Below are 20,204 nucleotides of genomic sequence, written 5' to 3'. Positions count from 1 at the left end.
AGTGGAAGGAGGGCTGGATCAGGATCAGCTCTATTAGGGGCTGATTAGGTTGGAGAAATTTGTAATTGACACACATATATAGACTGTTTGCTAATTTTTGTTCCTTTGTGCTAAGACAATGCTATTATTCCTGTTTTCATCTGAAAGATTTATGACTTAAATAAATCTTTCCATTTAATTGAGCACCTGTTGCGTTTGCCTACCTCAAGCACTGTCAGAAGAGAGTGACCCCTTACACCTCTTAAAGACTTATGACTAGTGATGGGCGGTCCCGAACTATAAAAGTTTGGATTCGCACAAGTTCAAAAGAACCCAAGCACTGACCCGGAGCTGGAGTTCTCAGGGAACTCCAGGTAACAATTCAGGTACGGCCACTGGAGTAGTAAAAAAATCAAAGAGAAAAGAAAGAAACTAAGAATAAAGTAAGCACTTTATACTTGCCGGTCTCTGTGCTGCTGTAACTCTGTTTCCAGGCAGGTCACTCTACTTCCGGAGCCGCTCATTATCTTCAAGCATATGCACTATTTTCCCCACCTACTGGCAGTCCTGGCATCTCTGATTGGTTGCAGTCAGGCAGCGCCCCACCCTGTGTGACAGCGTGTCTGACTGCAACCAATCTGAGGTGCTGTGTCAGCATCTAGATTGATGTACAAATAAGTAAATAAATAAATTGGCATAAGTTCACCCCATATTATGATACCCAGCCATAATAAAGCATACAGCTACTGATTGTAGCCCCCAGCCATGCGCTTATCTTGGCTTTCTGTGAAAATAAAAGAACCGCATGAGGTTTTCGTGTTTAACTATTTAAGATAAAAAAAAAAAGTGCGGTCCCCCCATGGTAAAGCCAACAGCTGGGCGTTGGGGTTCTCAGGCTGGGGAGACCCATTCTTATTGGGCACCTTCAGCCTAAAAATAGCATACTGCAGCCTCCCAGGACTGTCGCATCCATTAGATGTAACAATCCTGGAACTTTACCTGGCTTATTTCAATTATCCTGGTGCTGTGGTAATCTGGGTATTAAGAGGCTGATAACAGCTCATAGCTGCCACTAAAGCAAGCATTGTTGACCTTAGGGAGATCAACATATCCACTGCGGAGACACCATCACGTGTTTCTCAACGCAGTGATTCTAGAGCATTGCCCCCTGGGAAGTATGCAAATAAGAAAGCCGCGGAGACACCATCACGTGTTTCTCAACGCTGCCAGGAAACTAGCCAGGTCTTTCACCGGGAAGGAACAACCATGGGAAGGGCAGTCTCCAGTCAAGGAGACCACCTATACCAAACATGGTATCCATCCACAGACAGCCGTTTCGGGGTATTTGCCCCTCATCAGTGTGGAGTAGGAATCTGGCTAGTGGGGGCAATGCCTAGTAAAAGACTACTTAAGCAAGCATTGTTGACCTTAGGGAGATCAACATATCCACTGCGGAGACACCATCACGTGTTTCTCAACGCAGTGATTCTAGAGCATTGCCCCCTGGGAAGTATGCAAATAAGAAAGCCGCAGAGACACCATTACGTGTTTCTCAACGCTGCCAGGAAACTAGCCAGGTCTTTCACCGGGAAGGAACAACCACGGGAAGGGCAGTCTCCAGTCAAGGAGACCACCTATACCAAACATGGTATCCATCCACAGACAGCCGTTTCGGGGTATTTGCCCCTCATCAGTGTGGAGTAGGAATCTGGCTAGTGGGGGCAATGCCTAGTAAAAGACTACTTAAGCAAGCATTGTTGACCTTAGGGAGATCAACATATCCACTGCGGAGACACCATCACATGTTTCTCAACGCAGTGATTCTAGAGCATTGCCCCCTGGGAAGTATGCAAATAAGAAAGCCGCAGAGACACCATCACGTGTTTCTCAACGCTGCCAGGAAACTAGCCAGGTCTTTCACCGGGAAGGAACAACCACGGGAAGGGCAGTCTCCAGTCAAGGAGACCACCTATACCAAACATGGTATCCATCCACAGACAGCCGTTTCGGGGTATTTGCCCCTCATCAGTGTGGAGTAGGAATCTGGCTAGTGGGGGCAATGCCTAGTAAAAGACTACTTAAGCAAGCATTGTTGACCTTAGGGAGATCAACATATCCACTGCGGAGACACCATCACGTGTTTCTCAACGCAGTGATTCTAGAGCATTGCCCCCTGGGAAGTATGCAAATAAGAAAGACCTGGCTAGTTTCCTGGCAGCGTTGAGAAACACGTGATGGTGTCTCCGCGGCTTTCTTATTTGCATACTTCCCAGGGGGCAATGCTCTAGAATCACTGCGTTGAGAAACACGTGATGGTGTCTCCGCAGTGGATATGTTGATCTCCCTAAGGTCAACAATGCTTGCTTAAGTAGTCTTTTACTAGGCATTGCCCCCACTAGCCAGATGCCTACTCCACACTGATGTGGGTCAAATACCCCGAAACGGCTGTCTGTGGATGGATACCATGTTTGGTATAGGTGGTCTCCTTGACTGGAGACTGCCCTTCCCGTGGTTGTTCCTTCCCGGTGAAAGACCTGGCTAGTTTCCTGGCAGCGTTGAGAAACACGTGATGGTGTCTCCACGGCTTTCTTATTTGCATACTTCCCAGGGGGCAATGCTCTAGAATCACTGCGTTGAGAAACACGTGATGGTGTCTCCGCAGTGGATATGTTGATCTTCCTAAGGTCAACAATGCTTGCTTAAGTAGTCTTTTACTAGGCATTGCCCCCACTAGCCAGATTCCTACTCCACACTGACGAGGGTTGTTCCTTCCCGGTGAAAGACCTGGCTAGTTTCCTGGCAGCGTTGAGAAACACGTGATGGTGTCTCCGCGGCTTTCTTATTTGCACACTTCCCAGGGGGCAATGCTCTAGAATCACTGCGTTGAGAAACACGTGATGGTGTCTCCGCAGTGGATATGTTGATCTCCCTAAGGTCAACAATGCTTGCTTAAGTAGTCTTTTACTAGGCATTGCCCCCACTAGCCAGATTCCTACTCCACACTGATGAGGGGCAAATACCCCGAAACGGCTGTCTGTGGATGGATACCATGTTTGGTGTAGGTGGTCTCCTTGACTGGAGACTGCCCTTCCCATGGTTGTTCCTTCCCGGTGAAAGACCTGGCTAGTTTCCTGGCAGCGTTGAGAAACACGTGATGGTGTCTCCGCGGCTTTCTTATTTGCATACTTCCCAGGGGGCAATGCTCTAGAATCACTGTGTTGAGAAACACGTGATGGTGTCTCCGCAGTGGATATGTTGATCTCCCTAAGGTCAACAATGCTTGCTTAAGTAGTCTTTTACTAGGCATTGCCCCCACTAGCCAGATTCCTACTCCACACTGATGAGGGGCAAATACCCCAAAACGGCTGTCTGTGGATGGATACCATGTTTGGTATAGGTGGTCTCCTTGACTGGAGACTGCCCTTCTTGTGGTTGTTCCTTCCCGGTGAAAGACCTGGCTAGTTTCCTGGCAGCGTTGAGAAACACGTGATGGTGTCTCCGCGGCTTTCTTATTTGCATACTTCCCAGGGGGCAATGCTCTAGAATCACTGCGTTGAGAAACACGTGATGGTGTCTCCGCAGTGGATATGTTGATCTCCCTAAGGTCAACAATGCTTGCTTAAGTAGTCTTTTACTAGGCATTGCCCCCACTAGCCAGATTCCTACTCCACACTGATGAGGGGCAAATACCCCGAAACGGCTGTCTGTGGATGGATACCATGTTTGGTATAGGTGGTCTCCTTGACTGGAGACTGCCCTTCCCGTGGTTGTTCCTTCCCGGTGAAAGACCTGGCTAGTTTCCTGGCAGCGTTGAGAAACACGTGATGGTGTCTCCGCGGCTTTCTTATTTGCATACTTCCCAGGGGGCAATGCTCTAGAATCACTGCGTTGAGAAACACGTGATGGTGTCTCCGCAGTGGATATGTTGATCTCCCTAAGGTCAACAATGCTTGCTTAAGTAGTCTTTTACTAGGCATTGCCCCCACTAGCCAGATGCCTACTCCACACTGATGAGGGGCAAATACCCTGAAACGGCTGTCTGTGGATGGATACCATGTTTGGTATAGGTGGTCTCCTTGACTGGAGACTGCCCTTCCCGTGGTTGTTCCTTCCCGGTGAAAGACCTGGCTAGTTTCCTGGCAGCGTTGAGAAACACGTGATGGTGTCTCCGCGGCTTTCTTATTTGCATACTTCCCAGGGGGCAATGCTCTAGAATCACTGCGTTGAGAAACACGTGATGGTGTCTCCGCAGTGGATATGTTGATCTCCCTAAGGTCAACAATGCTTGCTTAAGTAGTCTTTTACTAGGCATTGCCCCCCACTAGCCAGATTCCTACTCCACACTGATGAGGGGCAAATACCCCGAAACGGCTGTCTGTGGATGGATACCATGTTTGGTATAGGTGGTCTCCTTGACTGGAGACTGCCCTTCCCGTGGTTGTTCCTTCCCGGTGAAAGACCTGGCTAGTTTCCTGGCAGCGTTGAGAAACACGTGATGGTGTCTCCGCGGCTTTCTTATTTGCATAGCTGCCACTAAGCCCTAAATCATGGGTCCCCAATTCCAGTCCTCAAGGGCTGCCAACAGTGCATGTTTTCAGGATTTCCTTAGTATTGCACATGTGATAATTTAATCACCTGCACAGTTGATGATTCCAACACCCATGCAATGCTGAGGAAATCCTGAAAACATGCACTGTTGGCGGCCCTCGAGGACTGGAGTTGGGGAACCCTGCCCTAGATTAATAATGTGAATTGTCTATGAGACCCCCCATTACTAATCACAGTGAAAAGAAATAAACACAAACACTGAAAAAATCCTTTATTTGAAATGAAATACAAAAAAAACACTCTTTCGGTCCTTCATTAACTCCCAAAACACCCAGGTCTGACGTAATCCACACAAGGTCCTAAGACGATTTAAGCTCTGCTACATCTGAAGTGACAGCGAGCAGTAATAGAGCACGACTGCCTGCTGTGAGCTTCAGGCAGAGAATGAGCCACGCAATGAGCGGTGACGTCACTCAAGTTATTTGCGATCACAGCTAGAGGTTCCCACCGTCCTCCACCTGTGATCACAAGTAATCTGACCTCAGGTGACCTCATTAAACTGAGTGATCTCAGGTGAAGTTACCTATGATCACAAGTGGAGGACCATGCTTCATTAATGCAAGTCTGCGACATCTTTGATTTTTTTTTCTGATAGTAATAAGCTAAAAGGTTAACAAGTAAAGATAAGTGGGTCGATGTGTGTGACTCCCGTCCAGCATAAAGGCCTGTGGTACCTGTCAGCTTGATTGGAGATTCACAAATCTGTTACCTCCCGGCGTTCAAGTAGCAGGGCTCTCATGATGTCATCTGAGTGGTGTGACTCACAGATAACATTGCATCGGCACTCCTAGATAAAATACTGCATATCGGGAGATAAGAGATTCCCGGAGTTAAAATTCAGTTGGCAGGTATCAAAGACCTGGGTCTGTATGGGAGCCCCGCAAATCCATTTCCTCTTCTCTAGTATCATGTAATGCTGTGTGACTATCGGGGCTGATATGGCAGGTTTCTTTTTGGTCACGCTGAAACAATGCAATACTAATGGCTCAATAGACTATTGATGTACTGATGATACAATAATGAAACCATTTTCATATAATAGTCTATGGCTTCAAAGGCCTATAAAAATTACTACCCCCATATATTGAAAATTAGAGCCAATTCGCAAATACAAGTATAATTTTTCTTTATAGCAGTTGACTACAACTGTATGGCTGAACCATTTGGCTATACACCAGTGTTACATTATCAAGCTTTTCTCTTTTTATTCTTTTTACTTTCTGAGTTTAGAACTTTGCTATTTGAAGATAAAGTAAGAGTAATAGATACTTGTCAGTACAAGGTTAACAGAGTTTCTCAACACTCTCAACCTTTAATGTAAATAAAAGGAAATATTTCCGTTCATAGGTGACTAGATTGTCAGTTTAATATCAGCATTTCTTTATTGCGCGAGGCAAAGACAAAGCAGCAAATCCAATTATTTTGACATTTGAATCATTTTCCCACAAGTGTGTCATATGTCTACAAGCATTTTAATTTTATTCCAGTGCTTAATATTATACACTTCTGGATGTCTTGCTGTTTTAGATTATTAGTTTCATTAGGAAGTTATTCTAGGAACATTGCGGTATTTCCAATTGTTCAAACATCCCTATATGAAGTGTGGAAATCACTGGGTTATATTTAGATGTTAAACGGTCAGTTGAAGATGGTTGCTTATCTGCTGTCAGTTTTTGTAAGACGCATCGCAAGAGATGTAAACCTAATGAAGTCAGTGGCGTTCAATGTAAAATTCCTTGTCGGAAGGAATTTATTCACCACTAACTGAAGACTTTAATTCTAGGACAGAAAATTGCATCATTTTTTGCCTCAAGGAAGTTGAGGGACCATGATTGATAAGGAATGAAAACATGAAATTATATAGTACAACATGTAGACATGTATTTCTAGGAAAAAAAAAAGTGCTGAATGATCTTTACAATTCCGAATTATCTTTTTTTCTTTCCTAGCATAGCAAGGAATATAAATATATAAATACCGTAAATATATCTACTCTAGCATCACAGATTTTCTGATGCTGACAAAATACAACACCTCCCACTCAAATGCTCACTAGTGATGAGCGAGCACTAAAATGCTCGAGTACTTAGTACTCAAATCGAGCAGGTTGAATGCTCAGATGGGCTTGGTTCGTGTAACGAGTATAATGAATGTCAATGGGAAACTCAAGCATTTTTCCAGCAGATGCTCAATGAAGCTATGAAGGGCAGTAAAATCACTGAACTGGATGGAACCAGTGCTCAAATGGAATGGGAACAGCATGGGGAAGATGCCTGGATGCATTTCTGATACCCAGGTTGCTGCTGGGAACTATGTTGTCAGAGTATTACGCCACTTTTACGGACTGTTTATATACATGCTTTTCTGTATAACGACATGTATATAACACAAATTAAAAAAGTGAAAAAACCCCGCCCCCTCTACCTCTTAGGCTATATTCACACGTAGTATTATTGCTGCATTTTTGCACTTCTTCATTGCTTTCAACGTTGATAAAACATTGCAAAAATGCTGAAAGCATTGACCTGCTGTTTCTTTCAAAATTGCAGCAGTTTTCTATTTCAGTCAGGGAAGAAACCAATAGTGTACATTATATTTATGAAACCTCTTAACTTTTGCTGGTACTGTAAAAACCAGCTTTTAGTGTGCATAAAACTCATGAAAAAACGCTGCAAAAAATGCAGCAAAAATGCAGAGAGTGAACATAGCCTTATTACCTGAGCCATCTCTCAACATATTTGACCATATTAATTTAAAGGACGGATTGCAATACAGCATGGAACACAAATAGAGGAGGACTGCAGAATATATTTTTGGTCAATTTTATAAGAGTAGGTTATGCACTAAGTGCAAGGCTTAGCAAAAATGCAAAGGAAGAATTGCAATACACCCTGGAAGACAAGTAGAAGAAGGTCTCAGAATTTTTTCCCATTGTTAAGAGTGGGACTCCTACACTAGTAAAGCCTATGCACTATATGCAAGGAATGACAAAAATTAGGAGGTACGCCAATAAACCCTGGAAGACACTCTGAGAAGGGCCTCAGAAAACTATTTTTTATCATTTTAAGGAGTGGGAGTCCAAGACTGGGAAGCCTTTGAACTGAGTGCAAGCATTACCAAAAATTAGAAGGATGTACGTAGTTCAATACACCAATTGACTTCCATTATAATCTTAACTTGAGACGAGCACCCAAGCACTCCGATTTGCTTTATTCAAATATTGAGCACCTGAGCATTTTGGTGCTCACTCATCACTAATCTTTAGTTTAAATACTCTTTACAATAATAAGATAGATGTACACTGGAGTGAAATAGTGTTTGCCACCTCCCTGATTTTTTTATTCTTTTACATGTTCGGCACACTTAAATTTTTCAGATCACCAAACAATTTTAAATATTAGATAAAGATAGCACAAGTAAACACAAAATGCAGTTTATAAATGATCATTTTTATTATTAAGGAAAAAAGACATCCAAACCTACAGCGCCCTATGTGAAAGGGCCCCCCCGATATATAAATTAAATGTGGTTCATCACATCTTTGGGAAGTTGCTTACTTTCCCTAGCCACACCCAGGCCTGATTACTGTCACACCTGTTTTCAATAAAGAAATCACTTAAATAGGACCTGCCTGACAAAGTGAAGTAGACCAAAAGATCCTCAAAAGCTAGACATCATGCCACGATCCAAAGAAATTCCGTAACAAATGAGAAACAAAGTAATTGAGAACTATCAGGCTGACAAATGTATTAACCCCTTCACGACCGGCCGATTTTTTTGCTTTAGGTTTTGTTTTTTTTTTGCCATTCTTCTTCTGAGAGACGTAACTTTTTTACTTTTCAGTCAATATGGTCATGTGAGGGCTCATTTTTTGCAGAACGAGCTATACTTTTAAATTAAACCATAAGTTTTACCATATAGTGTACTGGAAAACGGCAAAAAAAATTGCAAATGCAGACAAATTGCAAAAAAGTGCGATAGCACTATTGTTTTTGAGATATTTTATTCACTGTGTTCACTATATGGTAAAACAGATGTGTGGGTGTGATGCCTCAGTTCAGTGCAAGTTCGTAGACACCAAACATGTATAGGTTTACTTTTATATTAAAAAAAATCGGAAGTTTGTCTGAAAAAAGTGGTGCATGTTTTACGCCATATTCCGTGACCCATAGCGTTCTCATTTTTCGGGATCTATGGCTCAGTGATGGCTTATTTTTTGCATCTCGAGCTGACGTTTTTAACGGTACCATTTTTGCGCAGATGCCTGTTATTGCATTCTGCGCAAAAGTTGTGGCGACAAAAAAAACATCATTTTGGCGTTTGGAATTTTTTTGCCGCTATGCCGTTTACTGATCAGATTAATTGATTTTATATTTTGATCGGGCATTTATGAACGCGGCAATACTAAATGTGTGTATATTTTTTATTTTTTTAACCATTTAATTTTCAATGGGGCGAAAGGAGGGTGATTTGAACTTTTAGGTTTTTTATTTTTTTTAATTTTTTAAACCTTTTTTTTTCCTTTTTTTAATTTTACTAGTCCCCCTAGGGGGCTATAGCGATCAGCCATCCGATCGCTCTGCCCTATCTGCTGATCACAGCTATACAGCTGTAAACAGCAGATACGGTCACTTTATGCTTCAATGGCCTCCGGGCCAAGTGAAACTGAAAGTAGTTCATGTCTAGCACAAAAGTCATCACATGACCCTGTGCTACCATGACAACCACCGGAAGTCACGTGATCACGTCATGTGACTTCTGGTATCGGGCGGTAAGTAAATGTTTACCGCGATCGCGATTATAATGGCGCTGGCACATATTGACAGCGCCATTACAGGGGTTAAATGGCACGAGCAGATAACTATTCTTCTCGTGCCTAGCAGGCACACATCTCAGCTGTGAAAATCAGCTGAGATGTGTGCCGATCACAGCATGCTGCCGCCGGCAGACCGCGGGCAGCAACATTATGACCGCTAGGACGTAATGTTGCTGCCCGCGGTCGTTAAGGGGTGAAAGCCATTTCTAAAACTTTGGGACTCCAGCAAAGCACAGTGAGAGCCATTATCCACAAACTATGAAAACATGGCACAATGGTGAACCTTCCCATGAGTGGCCAGCTGACCAAAATTATCCCAAGAACACAGCAATGACTCATCAAAGAGGTTACAAAGACCCCGCCATAATATCTAAACATCTGCAAGCCTCAATTGAATCAGTTAAGGTTGGCGTTTATGACTCCACCATAAGAAAGAGACTGGGCAAAAATGGCCTGCATGGCAGAGTTCCAAGACAAAAGCACTGCTGAGCAAAAAGAACATAAAGGCTCATCTCAGTTTTTTCCAGAAAACATCTTGATGATCCCCAAGACTTTTAGGAGTATACTTTGTAGACTGACGAGACAAAAGTTGAACTTTTTGGAAGGTGTACATCCCATTACATCTGGCATTGAAGTGGCATAGCATTTCATAAAAGGAACATCATACCAACAGTAAAATATGGTGGTGGTAGTGTGATGGTCTGGAGTTGTTTTGCTGCTTCAGGACCTGGAAGATTTGCTGTGGTAACTGAAACTATGAATTTTAGTGTCTACCAAAAAATCCTGAAGGAAAATGTTCGGCCATCTGTTTGTGACCTCAAGGTGAAACGCACTTGGGTAATGCAGTAGGAGAATAATCCAAAGTACACTAGCAAGTCCACCTCTTAACTGCTTAAGAAAAACAGAACTAAGATTTTGGAGTGGCCTAGTCAAAATCCGGACCTTAATCCTATTCAGATTCTGTGTCCTAACCTTAACAAAGCGGTTCATGCTCAGAAACCCTCCATTGTGGCTGAATTACAACAATTCTGCAAAGAGGAGTGGGACAAAATTACTTTATATAATGTTATAAAAGACTCATTGCTGGTCAATGCAAATGATTGATTGCAGTTGTTGCTGCTAAGGGTTGCCCAACCAGTTATTAGGTTTAAGGGGCAATCAGTTTTTCACACAGGGCCCTGTAGGTTTGGATTTCTTTTTCCCTTAATAATAAAATCCTTCATTTATAAACTGCATTTTGTGTTGCTTGTGTTTTCTTTGTCAAATGTATAAATTTGTTTGGTGACTTGACACATTTAAGTGTGACAAACATGCAAAAGAATAAGAAATCAGGAAGGTGTCAAACACTTTTTCACACTACAGTATTTCGTTTACAATTTGTACTCAATGGTGATCCTAGAGAGTCAGATTGAAATTCCTAGTCCAAAATTCTTACTAGTCCTTGTCGGAAAATCCTGAATCAGCTAAAAATCCATATTTTAGTGATACTTCCTAATTCTTGAAGAAACACCTTATAAAATGTATTTCAGGAGTAATAAATGATATAGCGATGATATTTTTTGCCTCATGGCTTAAAAGGATTGTCTACTTTTGATAAACTTCAGTTTCCTGTAAAAGATAAACTGAACTTTGTTTCCCCTCCCATGGTCCAGTGAGGTGCCCCTGCAGCTTCAGGTGCCACAGGGTACTGCACCTCACCAGAGGTGCAGTATCCATCTCAGATACGGAGGCGGTCGTCACCAGTAAACCACCAACAACACACTCAACCAACACATAACACGGGAGTTTTTCCACTGGGACTGGGCTAGGGTAGGTGCTGGGGTGGCCATCATAAGGTATCGGACCTCTTGCCTACTAGTTCAGGAACCCAGGATGCGGGGCACCAACAGGGGAGTTAGGAGCCATCACACACATTGAGTCGGTTCTGGGCGCAGCAAGCGCCAGGTCGCACACAGGAGCAGATAAGCAGAGACAAGGACAATTTGGATTCCGTGGTCTGGAGCTGGAGGCTAGACCCAGGTTCTTAGGAATGAAAGGGGATCCCAGGGTTCGCGGGGAGTGCAGAAGGCACCTGTGACTCATTCCATGGCCCAGGAGCTGGAGTGGAGGGAAACCGAAGAAAGGAGATGCCTAGAAGGAAATACTGGCCTCGACCTCCGAAGTATCTGGGATCGACTGAAGCCCATCACAGCGTAGCTTGGTGCTCCAACAGCGGTGTGCTTCCAGTGAGTAAAGATCTTGAACTGCAGCCTCTGTGTCGTCCCATTACTGCCTGCGTTTCCAACATTGCTACCAATTGCCATCGGCAACTATTACCACTCTTATCATCCTCCCTGGGGACTAGCTCTACCTGTGGAGAGCTGTGACACCCGAGCTGCGTTACCATCCACCCCAGAAGAGAGAAGTCCCACAGTGCAGCTAATACTTGGCCACGCACCACAGGTGGCATCACAAACAACTACCCCCATCGTCCCCATCCCCAGCTTTTTTGACACCGCGAGGGTCACGGAAGCAGGCAAGGCCACCGCGGCAACCCAGGAGAAGAACCGCGGCCCGGTGACAGGTAAACCATAATAACCCGTGGGCGTGTCACCAGCGCTGTGTATCCCCTGCTTCTCCAGTTTCTGTTTGGCTGTAGTGGTAGCATCACATTGACAGCACTGATTGCCAATGGTGAGCTAAGCAATTCTTCCAATGTAGACAGCAAAAGCTGTTCAGTTGTGTGATTGGCTGCAGCACTATTGATGTGATATTTTTTGAAAGGGGACAACCTCTTTAAATCTTTCTCAGTCACAAGATTCTGCAGATTGTTTTCTTGTTTGCTATAAGATTGCATTTAGAAAATTTAGACTTTGAGATAAGCTCAGCAGTTCAATTAAAAACCCAACATGCTTCATCCTTTCATGAAACAAAACCATAAGGCTGAAGCAGCATTCCAGTCATTCATTAGAAAAGAATGTGGAGTTATTCATCCATGGTTTGCAAAGTTTCAGACTCTCATTCGAGCGATTTTCTAAATAAGACACTTGAAAATGGCTCCAATGTGGGACTGAAAGTACCTTAAACAGGCTAATAAATCCACATTCTTTTCACTTGAATGATTGGAGTAATGCTTCTTCCATCTTCAGTTGCTGATGTCTGGAGATGGATGGGCCTAGTTTGATTTTAAACTTGCAACTGCACCTTGTGGGTTGTTGTTTTTATTAAACAGTTATCCCATCAGATCAATGGTTGTAATTATATTAAGGGCATAAAAACATTATAGAAGAACATACCCCCCTTGGTATTCCCATCAAAGAACAGAGATCTGCCAACCACCTGAACATCTGCCATGCAATATTCTCTCTAAGATTGTGTAGCAACCCTCCTCCTCCCCCTCCCCCTGAGCTGTGTAAAGCTTTGTAATTGTCGCATCTAATGGATGCGACAATTCTGGGTGGCTGCGGGATGTTATTTTTAGGCTAGGAGGTCCAATAACTATGGGCCTCCCCAGCCAGAGATTATCAGCCCCCAGCTGTCAGCTTTATCTTGGCTGGGTATTTAATTTAAAAAAAACTGCATGGGGTCCCTCTTTTTTTGATACACAGCCAAGAAATCGCACACAGCTGAGGGCTGCAGTCTGTAGCTGTCTGCTTTAACTCTGCTGGGTATCTATATATGAGGGATCCTACGACATTTTATTTATTTATTTTTACACTCCATTAGAGGACCCAGACAGCTATTGTGAGGGTGGTCAATTAGAGATGCTGGCACTCCGGCACTCTGACAGCCAATCACTTTTGCCGGCACAAAGGGTGGGTGGGGAAAGCAGTGAATATGTATGAGATCTAATTAGAAGACCCAGGAGTAGTGTGACAGCTGTGTTCAATCTCTGTGTTATTTTCATGCTTTTAATCCATGTAATGCTCTGACAACAATATTACCAAAAACCAAATGAGTCATAAGTGCATCTTCCTCATGCTGTACCCATTCAGTTTCAACACTTTTCCACTGCTGTGTGGAGGGATGCTGTGTGGATACTGCTAATGACAGGCTGCAAACCACAGAAACTTTCTTAATAGCTTACTGAAACTGCCCATGGCAGATATAACATGCTGTAGATCACAGTCACATATCTGCTAGCATTCCAAATACTGCCAATGAAAAGAGTGAAACTATAATCTATCTCCATTCATCTCAGGTGCTAGTTACTGATGAAGGCCATGTTTGGGCTGCAACATCTGACTTGACTATACTGAGTATGAAATAATAAAAAAAATCATATTTTACTGAATTCAGGAGTGCCTTGTATATATTACTACTGTACATGGTTTGGAAACCTACCTGAGCACCCTGGTAACTAGAAATTCGGTAGAAGTGCCTTATCCTTTTTTAACAGTAGTTCCTCGAAAAGTTGACAGAGCGGCGGCTCTTAAAGGAACTGTGCATTTTTGCTGAGCAGAGCTGTGAAGCTCTGATCAGCAAAAATGCACAGGTGATCAGACTGTGTTTCCATAAAGTCCCCTAGGGGGATTAGTAAAATAAATAATACAAAAAAGTTTTAAAAAATATAGAAAACCCCAAACATTTGAATCACCCTATTAAAAATTAAACAATAAAAAAATAAAAAATATACACATGTTTGGTATCCCTGCATTCAGAAACACCCGATCTATCAAAATGTAAAATCAATTAATGTGATCGGTACACGGCGTAGAGCACCAAAAATTCCAAAATTACAGTTATTTGGTCGCCGCAACATTACAATAAAATGGAATAACAGGAGATCAAAATGGCGCATCTGTGGAAAAATTGTATGATTAGAAACGCCAGCTCAAAATGCAAAAAATAAGCCATCAATGAACCCCAGATCCCAAAAAATAAGAACACTACGGGTCACAGCAAAACAATCTATGTGAAGAAGAGGATGGGAAAAAATATCTGATTTCCTGAGTCACATAGAGGTCTATAGCTGCAGTTAGACCTCTCTGTATAGTACATTTTAAAATGATTTGAAAATGCAAGTAATGTCTCAGTAAGACATCAGACCCTAGAAAATAGAAGAAAGTAGAAAATATTGGTAGCTATAATTAAAGTTGAGTACTGCATTTTACTACTATCACAAGAGCCCCAAAACCATTTACCAGGCTGCTCACTTTCTGAGTGGGTGGCACAGAAAAGGAAAATATGTTTCTGCACAAGACTCTGAAATAGCAGTGTTATATAAGCGCTATGAAAGGACATGGTCAATCTGCAAATTGGGAGAAATGTAGCAAGTAATTAGTGCTACTACAAGGCTTTCAATAAATGCCATTAAAATCAATAGTGCTTATTGACTGCTTGGAAGAAATGAAAAGTTTACATGGTAAAGACTCATTTTTTGCTAGTAACGCTTTGAGATTTTAGGCAATGCTTTATTTTAATAACTTTCTATAATTGGATAATATCTGACTCATTTATTTAACTCTTAATTAGATGGTTTGATGAAAAGCAGGAAGATGGGAAAACTGAAAGGGAACTCTTTGCCGCAGGTAAATGGGTTATTGCTATAATTACTGGTTGTCCTTAAAATAAATGTTAATAGCATTGTTTACATTTTCATGCCATGATATAGTTAACTCCAACATTCCGTGTGGATTAACTTCTGAATTTGTCTTTTTTTCTGACACACAGCTCCACATTCCCTTCAAATATTGTCCAGCAACCACCATTAAGGGAGTTTTGGGACTGCCTGCATGTAATGGTATTAAAATTAATCTGTCAGCAGGACCTACTCCCCTAAACCATCTATATGGACATGCGGGTCATGAAATGTTGAATAAAATGATAACTTTATATGTGCGATCCGATGTCTTATCCCACAGAAATTCACTTTTTTATCAATTTGTAAATAAGCTGTTAAGATCTATGGGCAAAACACAAATCTCTCTGAGAATCTGTCTCAAGAGAATATTTTAAAGAAAAGGAGACATAACCCATATGAGACATGTAATGACTGACAGTCTGTTCTCCTAACCTATATGCCTCACACTGGTAACACCCCATCTCATTTAAAATAAGCTCTAGAGGTAGATTTTTCAGCGATATCTGTGTACTACCCTTAGATCTTAGCAGCTCATTTACATATTAGGAAAAACATATATATACACACATACACACACACACACACACACACACACGCTGGAGATAAACATTAGAAAAAAATGTATGATCACTTGCTTTCTTCCGACATGATGTAATCTACATTGATCAACATTTGAAGGTGTTTTGGTAAGGGGTACACCATGCCACTAGTACGGTATTTTACAAAAGATTTAAAGTTTATCAACATAAAACCATTATTTTGCCCAAAACGTGATGATCATAATTGGAGAACATCAATGACTGCAGCACAGAGAAAGATTATAACTACATTTTCTGAAGGTCACAACAGTCAGCAATCAGTAGGACGTGTACAGGTTTTTGCTTTGAATGACTTCAGCACCTCTGCGGCCAGAGGATATCACTAGCCTCTCACACTGCTCTCGTGTGATTTTGGTCCACTCTTCTTCTAGTCTCTCCCACAGTTCTTTGACTGTTGTGGGTTTCTTGGCTATAATTTTGTCACCAAGGATTTTCCAGAGGTTTTCTATCGGGTTTAGATCAGGACTATGGGCGGCCATTTCATTGTTTCAATGTTTTCTGTTTCAAGGAACTAGTTTAACCATTTTGCTGTGTGACAGGGGGCATTGTCCTGCATGAAAATTGCTGGCTGATTGAGTGATGAATGCAAGTAAGGAATCACGTGTTGTGAAATAAGGTTCTGATCCACACTTGCATTCACTCTGCCATGTAGTTGTATGAGAGATCCAACTCTTGCTGCAGAAAACATTCTCCAAAACATGACACTTCCTCCACCACCTTTCACTGACTTCTTAACACACTTTGTATTCAGTCTTTCCCCAGTTTGTCAATGAACATAATGTTTCTCATCAGACCCAAATAAATTAAACTTGCTTTCATCACTAAAATGAACTGTGGAGCACTTCTCCTCTGTCCACACAACATGCTCCTCACCAAAGGTAGCGTTTTGAACCTACCCAGCCCCCCCATTTAGATACTTGCTACTGGTGCAGAACTATCTTTATTCCTCCCAGCAGCAATTGTCTTCTAGTCATTGGCAAGGCACAGGCGTTCAATCACATCTCACTGACTGACGGTTCAGTCTGATACTGAGCGGCTGTCAGTTAGTACACAGGGCACGGTTACAGTCACTGCTAGCTATACACTGAGCGGTGACTGAATCACCGGACAGGTTCAAAACGCTGTTATCCTGCAGATTACGAATCAAATTATAAACTGGTGTGTGGAAACCAGTGCTATATGTGTTCACTACTTGTGTGTAGAAAATGCAATGTGGCATTGCTAGATAAGTAAAATATAATTATTCTTCATAGGGATTTCATGAACGTGCACATTGTGTTTTTCTTTTATATTTCTTTTCATTTTTTTTAGAATAAAAAAGTGAGTCTGAGTCGATAATAACATGTCATAACAGACATCTCAGATATATGTAAGAAAGTCAGGTTGCTGTACGCAGAAAGCATATTGGGTGCATTAACTAAGTACATATTCAGATGAAAATTTAACAAGCAAAATAATTATGCTGCCGGAACTCTACGTACCGAACATCTGGTAATCAGATATGCGACTTAGAACTATTATATCCTATACTGGGTGAACTAGATCTAGAAGAGCTTTTGTCTGTATACACAGAGAAACATCCAAAAGTAACAGCCGCTCGCCATTTGTGTCTCCCTTGGTGTAAATACGAGAGTGTATAAAGGTGGTGTCACACATAGCGACGCAGCAGCGATCATGACCAGCGATCTGACCTTATCATGATCGCTGCAGGGTCGTTATATGGTCGCTGGTGAGCTGTCAAACAGGCAGATCTCACTAGCGACCAGTGACCAGCCCCCAGCCAGCAGCGACGCGTGGAAGCGTAACTAAGGTAAATATCGGGTAACCAAGGAAAGCACTTCTCTTGGTTACCCAATATTTACCTTAGTTACTAGCATCCGCCACTCTCACGCTGCCAGTGCCGGCTCCCTGTTCCCTGCACTCCTAGCCAGAGTACACATTGGGTTAATTACCCGATGTGTACTCCAGCTACGTGTGCAGGGAGCCGACACTGGCAGCGTGAGAACGGCGGTGCTAGTAACTAAGGTAAATATCGGGTAACCAAGGAAAGGGCTTCTTGGTTACCCAATGTTTACCGTGGTTACAGCTTACCGCAGGCTGCCAGACGCCGGCTCCCTACTCCCTGCTCGCTTCAGTTCGTCGCTCTCTCGCTGTCACACACAGCGATGTGCACTTTACAGCGGGAGAGCGACGACCAAAAAATTAAACAATCCACAATGTCCACATATTGCTACCTTGTAGACAACATCCTATATATAGAAACCACTAGTAATCTCGCCAGAAATCACTATGATGCTTTAAATGTCATAAAACTTGCTTTATTGATACATTTTATTAAAAACAGAAAAAATCACAATATTTTGGCCTGGCACAAAAATAGGGCAGTGGAAATAACAAATGCGTCTCCCCTACACAAGGGGGAGAGGTGGGGTTTTTTTTCCAGCATTTTGGCTAGGCCCTGCTGATATATTGCTGAACTATTTGTTGGGACTAATCTGTATATTCTGCTAACTATGATATAATTAAACTTTCAGATGGGTCTGATGTGCCCGTACCCACCTCTCCCCCTTGTGTAGGGGAGACGCATTTGTTATTTCCACTGCCCTATTTTTGTGGCAAGCCAAAATATTGTCATTTTTTCTGTTTTTAATAAAATGTATCAATAAAGCAAGTTTTATGACATTTAAAGCATCATAGTGATTTCTGGCGAGATTACTAGTAGTTTCTGTCCAAAAAGTAAAGTAGGACATTCAGCAACGACTGACGACCTCACAGCAGGGGCCAGGTCATTGCTGGATGTCACACACAGCGACAGGACGTCGCTGCTACGTCACAGAAAATGGTGACTTAGTAGCGACGTCGTTGTTGTCGTCACTATGTGTGACACCACCTTAAGGCCTTCAGAGGCCACTTGATAAAGACTACCCCCTGGAGTCATACTATCATTAACATGTAGAAGGACAACATTAGATAGTCCAATTACAAAATGACACCAAGGTAAGGAGTAAATAATAGAAATATCTACTGGGGGTGCAATGGCTAAATGGAGAAATATTGTAAAGTTTGCAGCCCGCTAAAGATAATGCTTGTCCAAGATTTTATATTGGGAAATCAATTAACATCAGCAATAATATCCCTTTTAATGCCTGTCAGTAGAGATGAATGAACTTTAGGTTCGATATTTGTGAACCCGACTTCCAAAAAATCAAAGTTCAGGTTCGAAGTTTGAGTGAGTTATGAGTGCAAAACACTCGAGTGAGTAGTGCTGTGCTCGGGTATGAGTGATGCTCTGCCCTGTGGGAGCCGCATGCAGTGTTAGAATGGCTCACACTGGGGTAAAATCAGCATGATCAGATGTAATGTGCATGCAAAAACCAAAACAAATTTAAAAACAAACCCTGCCCACCCTCCAGAAGTGTTCTGCTTATGGCTGGCTGAGTGTGGGTGGAGCCACAAAATGCCGAATTACTGACTTCCATTGAGGTTTGGATCAAGTTGGGGTCACAAACCAACCTTTTTTAAGGTTTGAATATAGCTCCCGAACCAAACCTTCAATGGTTTGCTCATCTCTACCTGTCAGTTATACAATCCCTGTGATTGATAGGGCACTAGAGTTGGTCCAGCAGCCATGTCAGTGCTCCATGTTGTCTGGATCAGAGCCCTACAAACATCCTGCTATCTGCTGGCACCCTAGACACCAATTCTGATGATGCGTGACATAGTTACTGTCCTGCAAAGAGTTTTTTCAACTTTAAAAGTCACTCTGTTAAACTGATAAGGGCTTAGTCCTCTATGACTACATAGACCAGTGAGATGATGTTCAAATGTTCAGTAAGTGGTGGCGGAAGGGCTAATGCACTGTAATACAGGCACTTAAAATACCGAGTTATCATATAAAATTGATAGGGTCCTGAACCTATTCTATCACCATAACAAACCACTTACTTAGGTAAATGAGAAAAGTTATGCTACATCAGCAGCTACAGACTGTACAGTCATGGCCAAAAGTGTTGGCACCCTTGAAATTGTTTTAGAAAAGTCTTTTTCACAGAAAATTATTTCAATTGCACAGGTTTTGTTTTGAATACGTTTATTCCTTTGTGTGTATTGGAACAGCATAAAAAAGGCAAATTGGACATACAGTAATTTCACACAAAGCCCCAAAAATGGGCCAGACAAAATTGTTGGCACCTTCAACTTAATATTTGTTTGCACATCCATTGGAATAAATAACTGCAGCCAATCACTTACTATAAACATCATCAAGCTTCTTACACCTCTCATCTGGAATTTTGGACTCTTCTTTTGCAAACTGCTGCAGGTCTCTAATATTTAAAAGCACCTTCTCCCAAGAGCAATTTTAAGATTTCTCTACAGGTGTTCAATGGGATATAGATCCGAACTCATTGTTGGCAACTTTAGAACTCTCTAGCGCTTTGTTTCCATCCCTTTCTGGGTGCTTTTTGAAGTATGTTTGGGGTCATTCTCCTGCTGAAAGACCCATGACCTAGGACACAAACCCAACTTTATGACACTGGGCACCATAATGTGACCCAAAATTCTTTGGTAATCTTCAGATTTCATGATGATTGCACACAGTCAAGGCACTTAGTGCCAGAGGCAGCAAAACAACCCCAAA

General features: G+C 42.3%; 1 protein-coding gene across 1 annotated transcript in view; it reads left to right on the top strand.

The window, feature by feature from the left end:
* The window catches only part of RP1 (RP1 axonemal microtubule associated), a 752,859-nt gene that overhangs the window by 323,096 nt on the left and 409,559 nt on the right, over positions 1–20,204 (top strand). The window contains exon 29 of the mRNA XM_075316343.1: positions 14,858–14,913. Coding sequence (XP_075172458.1) covers positions 14,858–14,913 — 56 coding nt within the window. The remainder of the gene's footprint in view (positions 1–14,857; positions 14,914–20,204) is intronic.

The sequence above is a fragment of the Anomaloglossus baeobatrachus genome, chromosome 6 (assembly GCF_048569485.1).
Source record: "Anomaloglossus baeobatrachus isolate aAnoBae1 chromosome 6, aAnoBae1.hap1, whole genome shotgun sequence".
In the NCBI taxonomy this organism is placed as follows: domain Eukaryota; kingdom Metazoa; phylum Chordata; class Amphibia; order Anura; family Aromobatidae; genus Anomaloglossus; species Anomaloglossus baeobatrachus.
The sequence above is the reverse complement of the archived record's forward strand: the minus strand, read 5'-3'. Positions and strand labels throughout refer to the sequence as shown.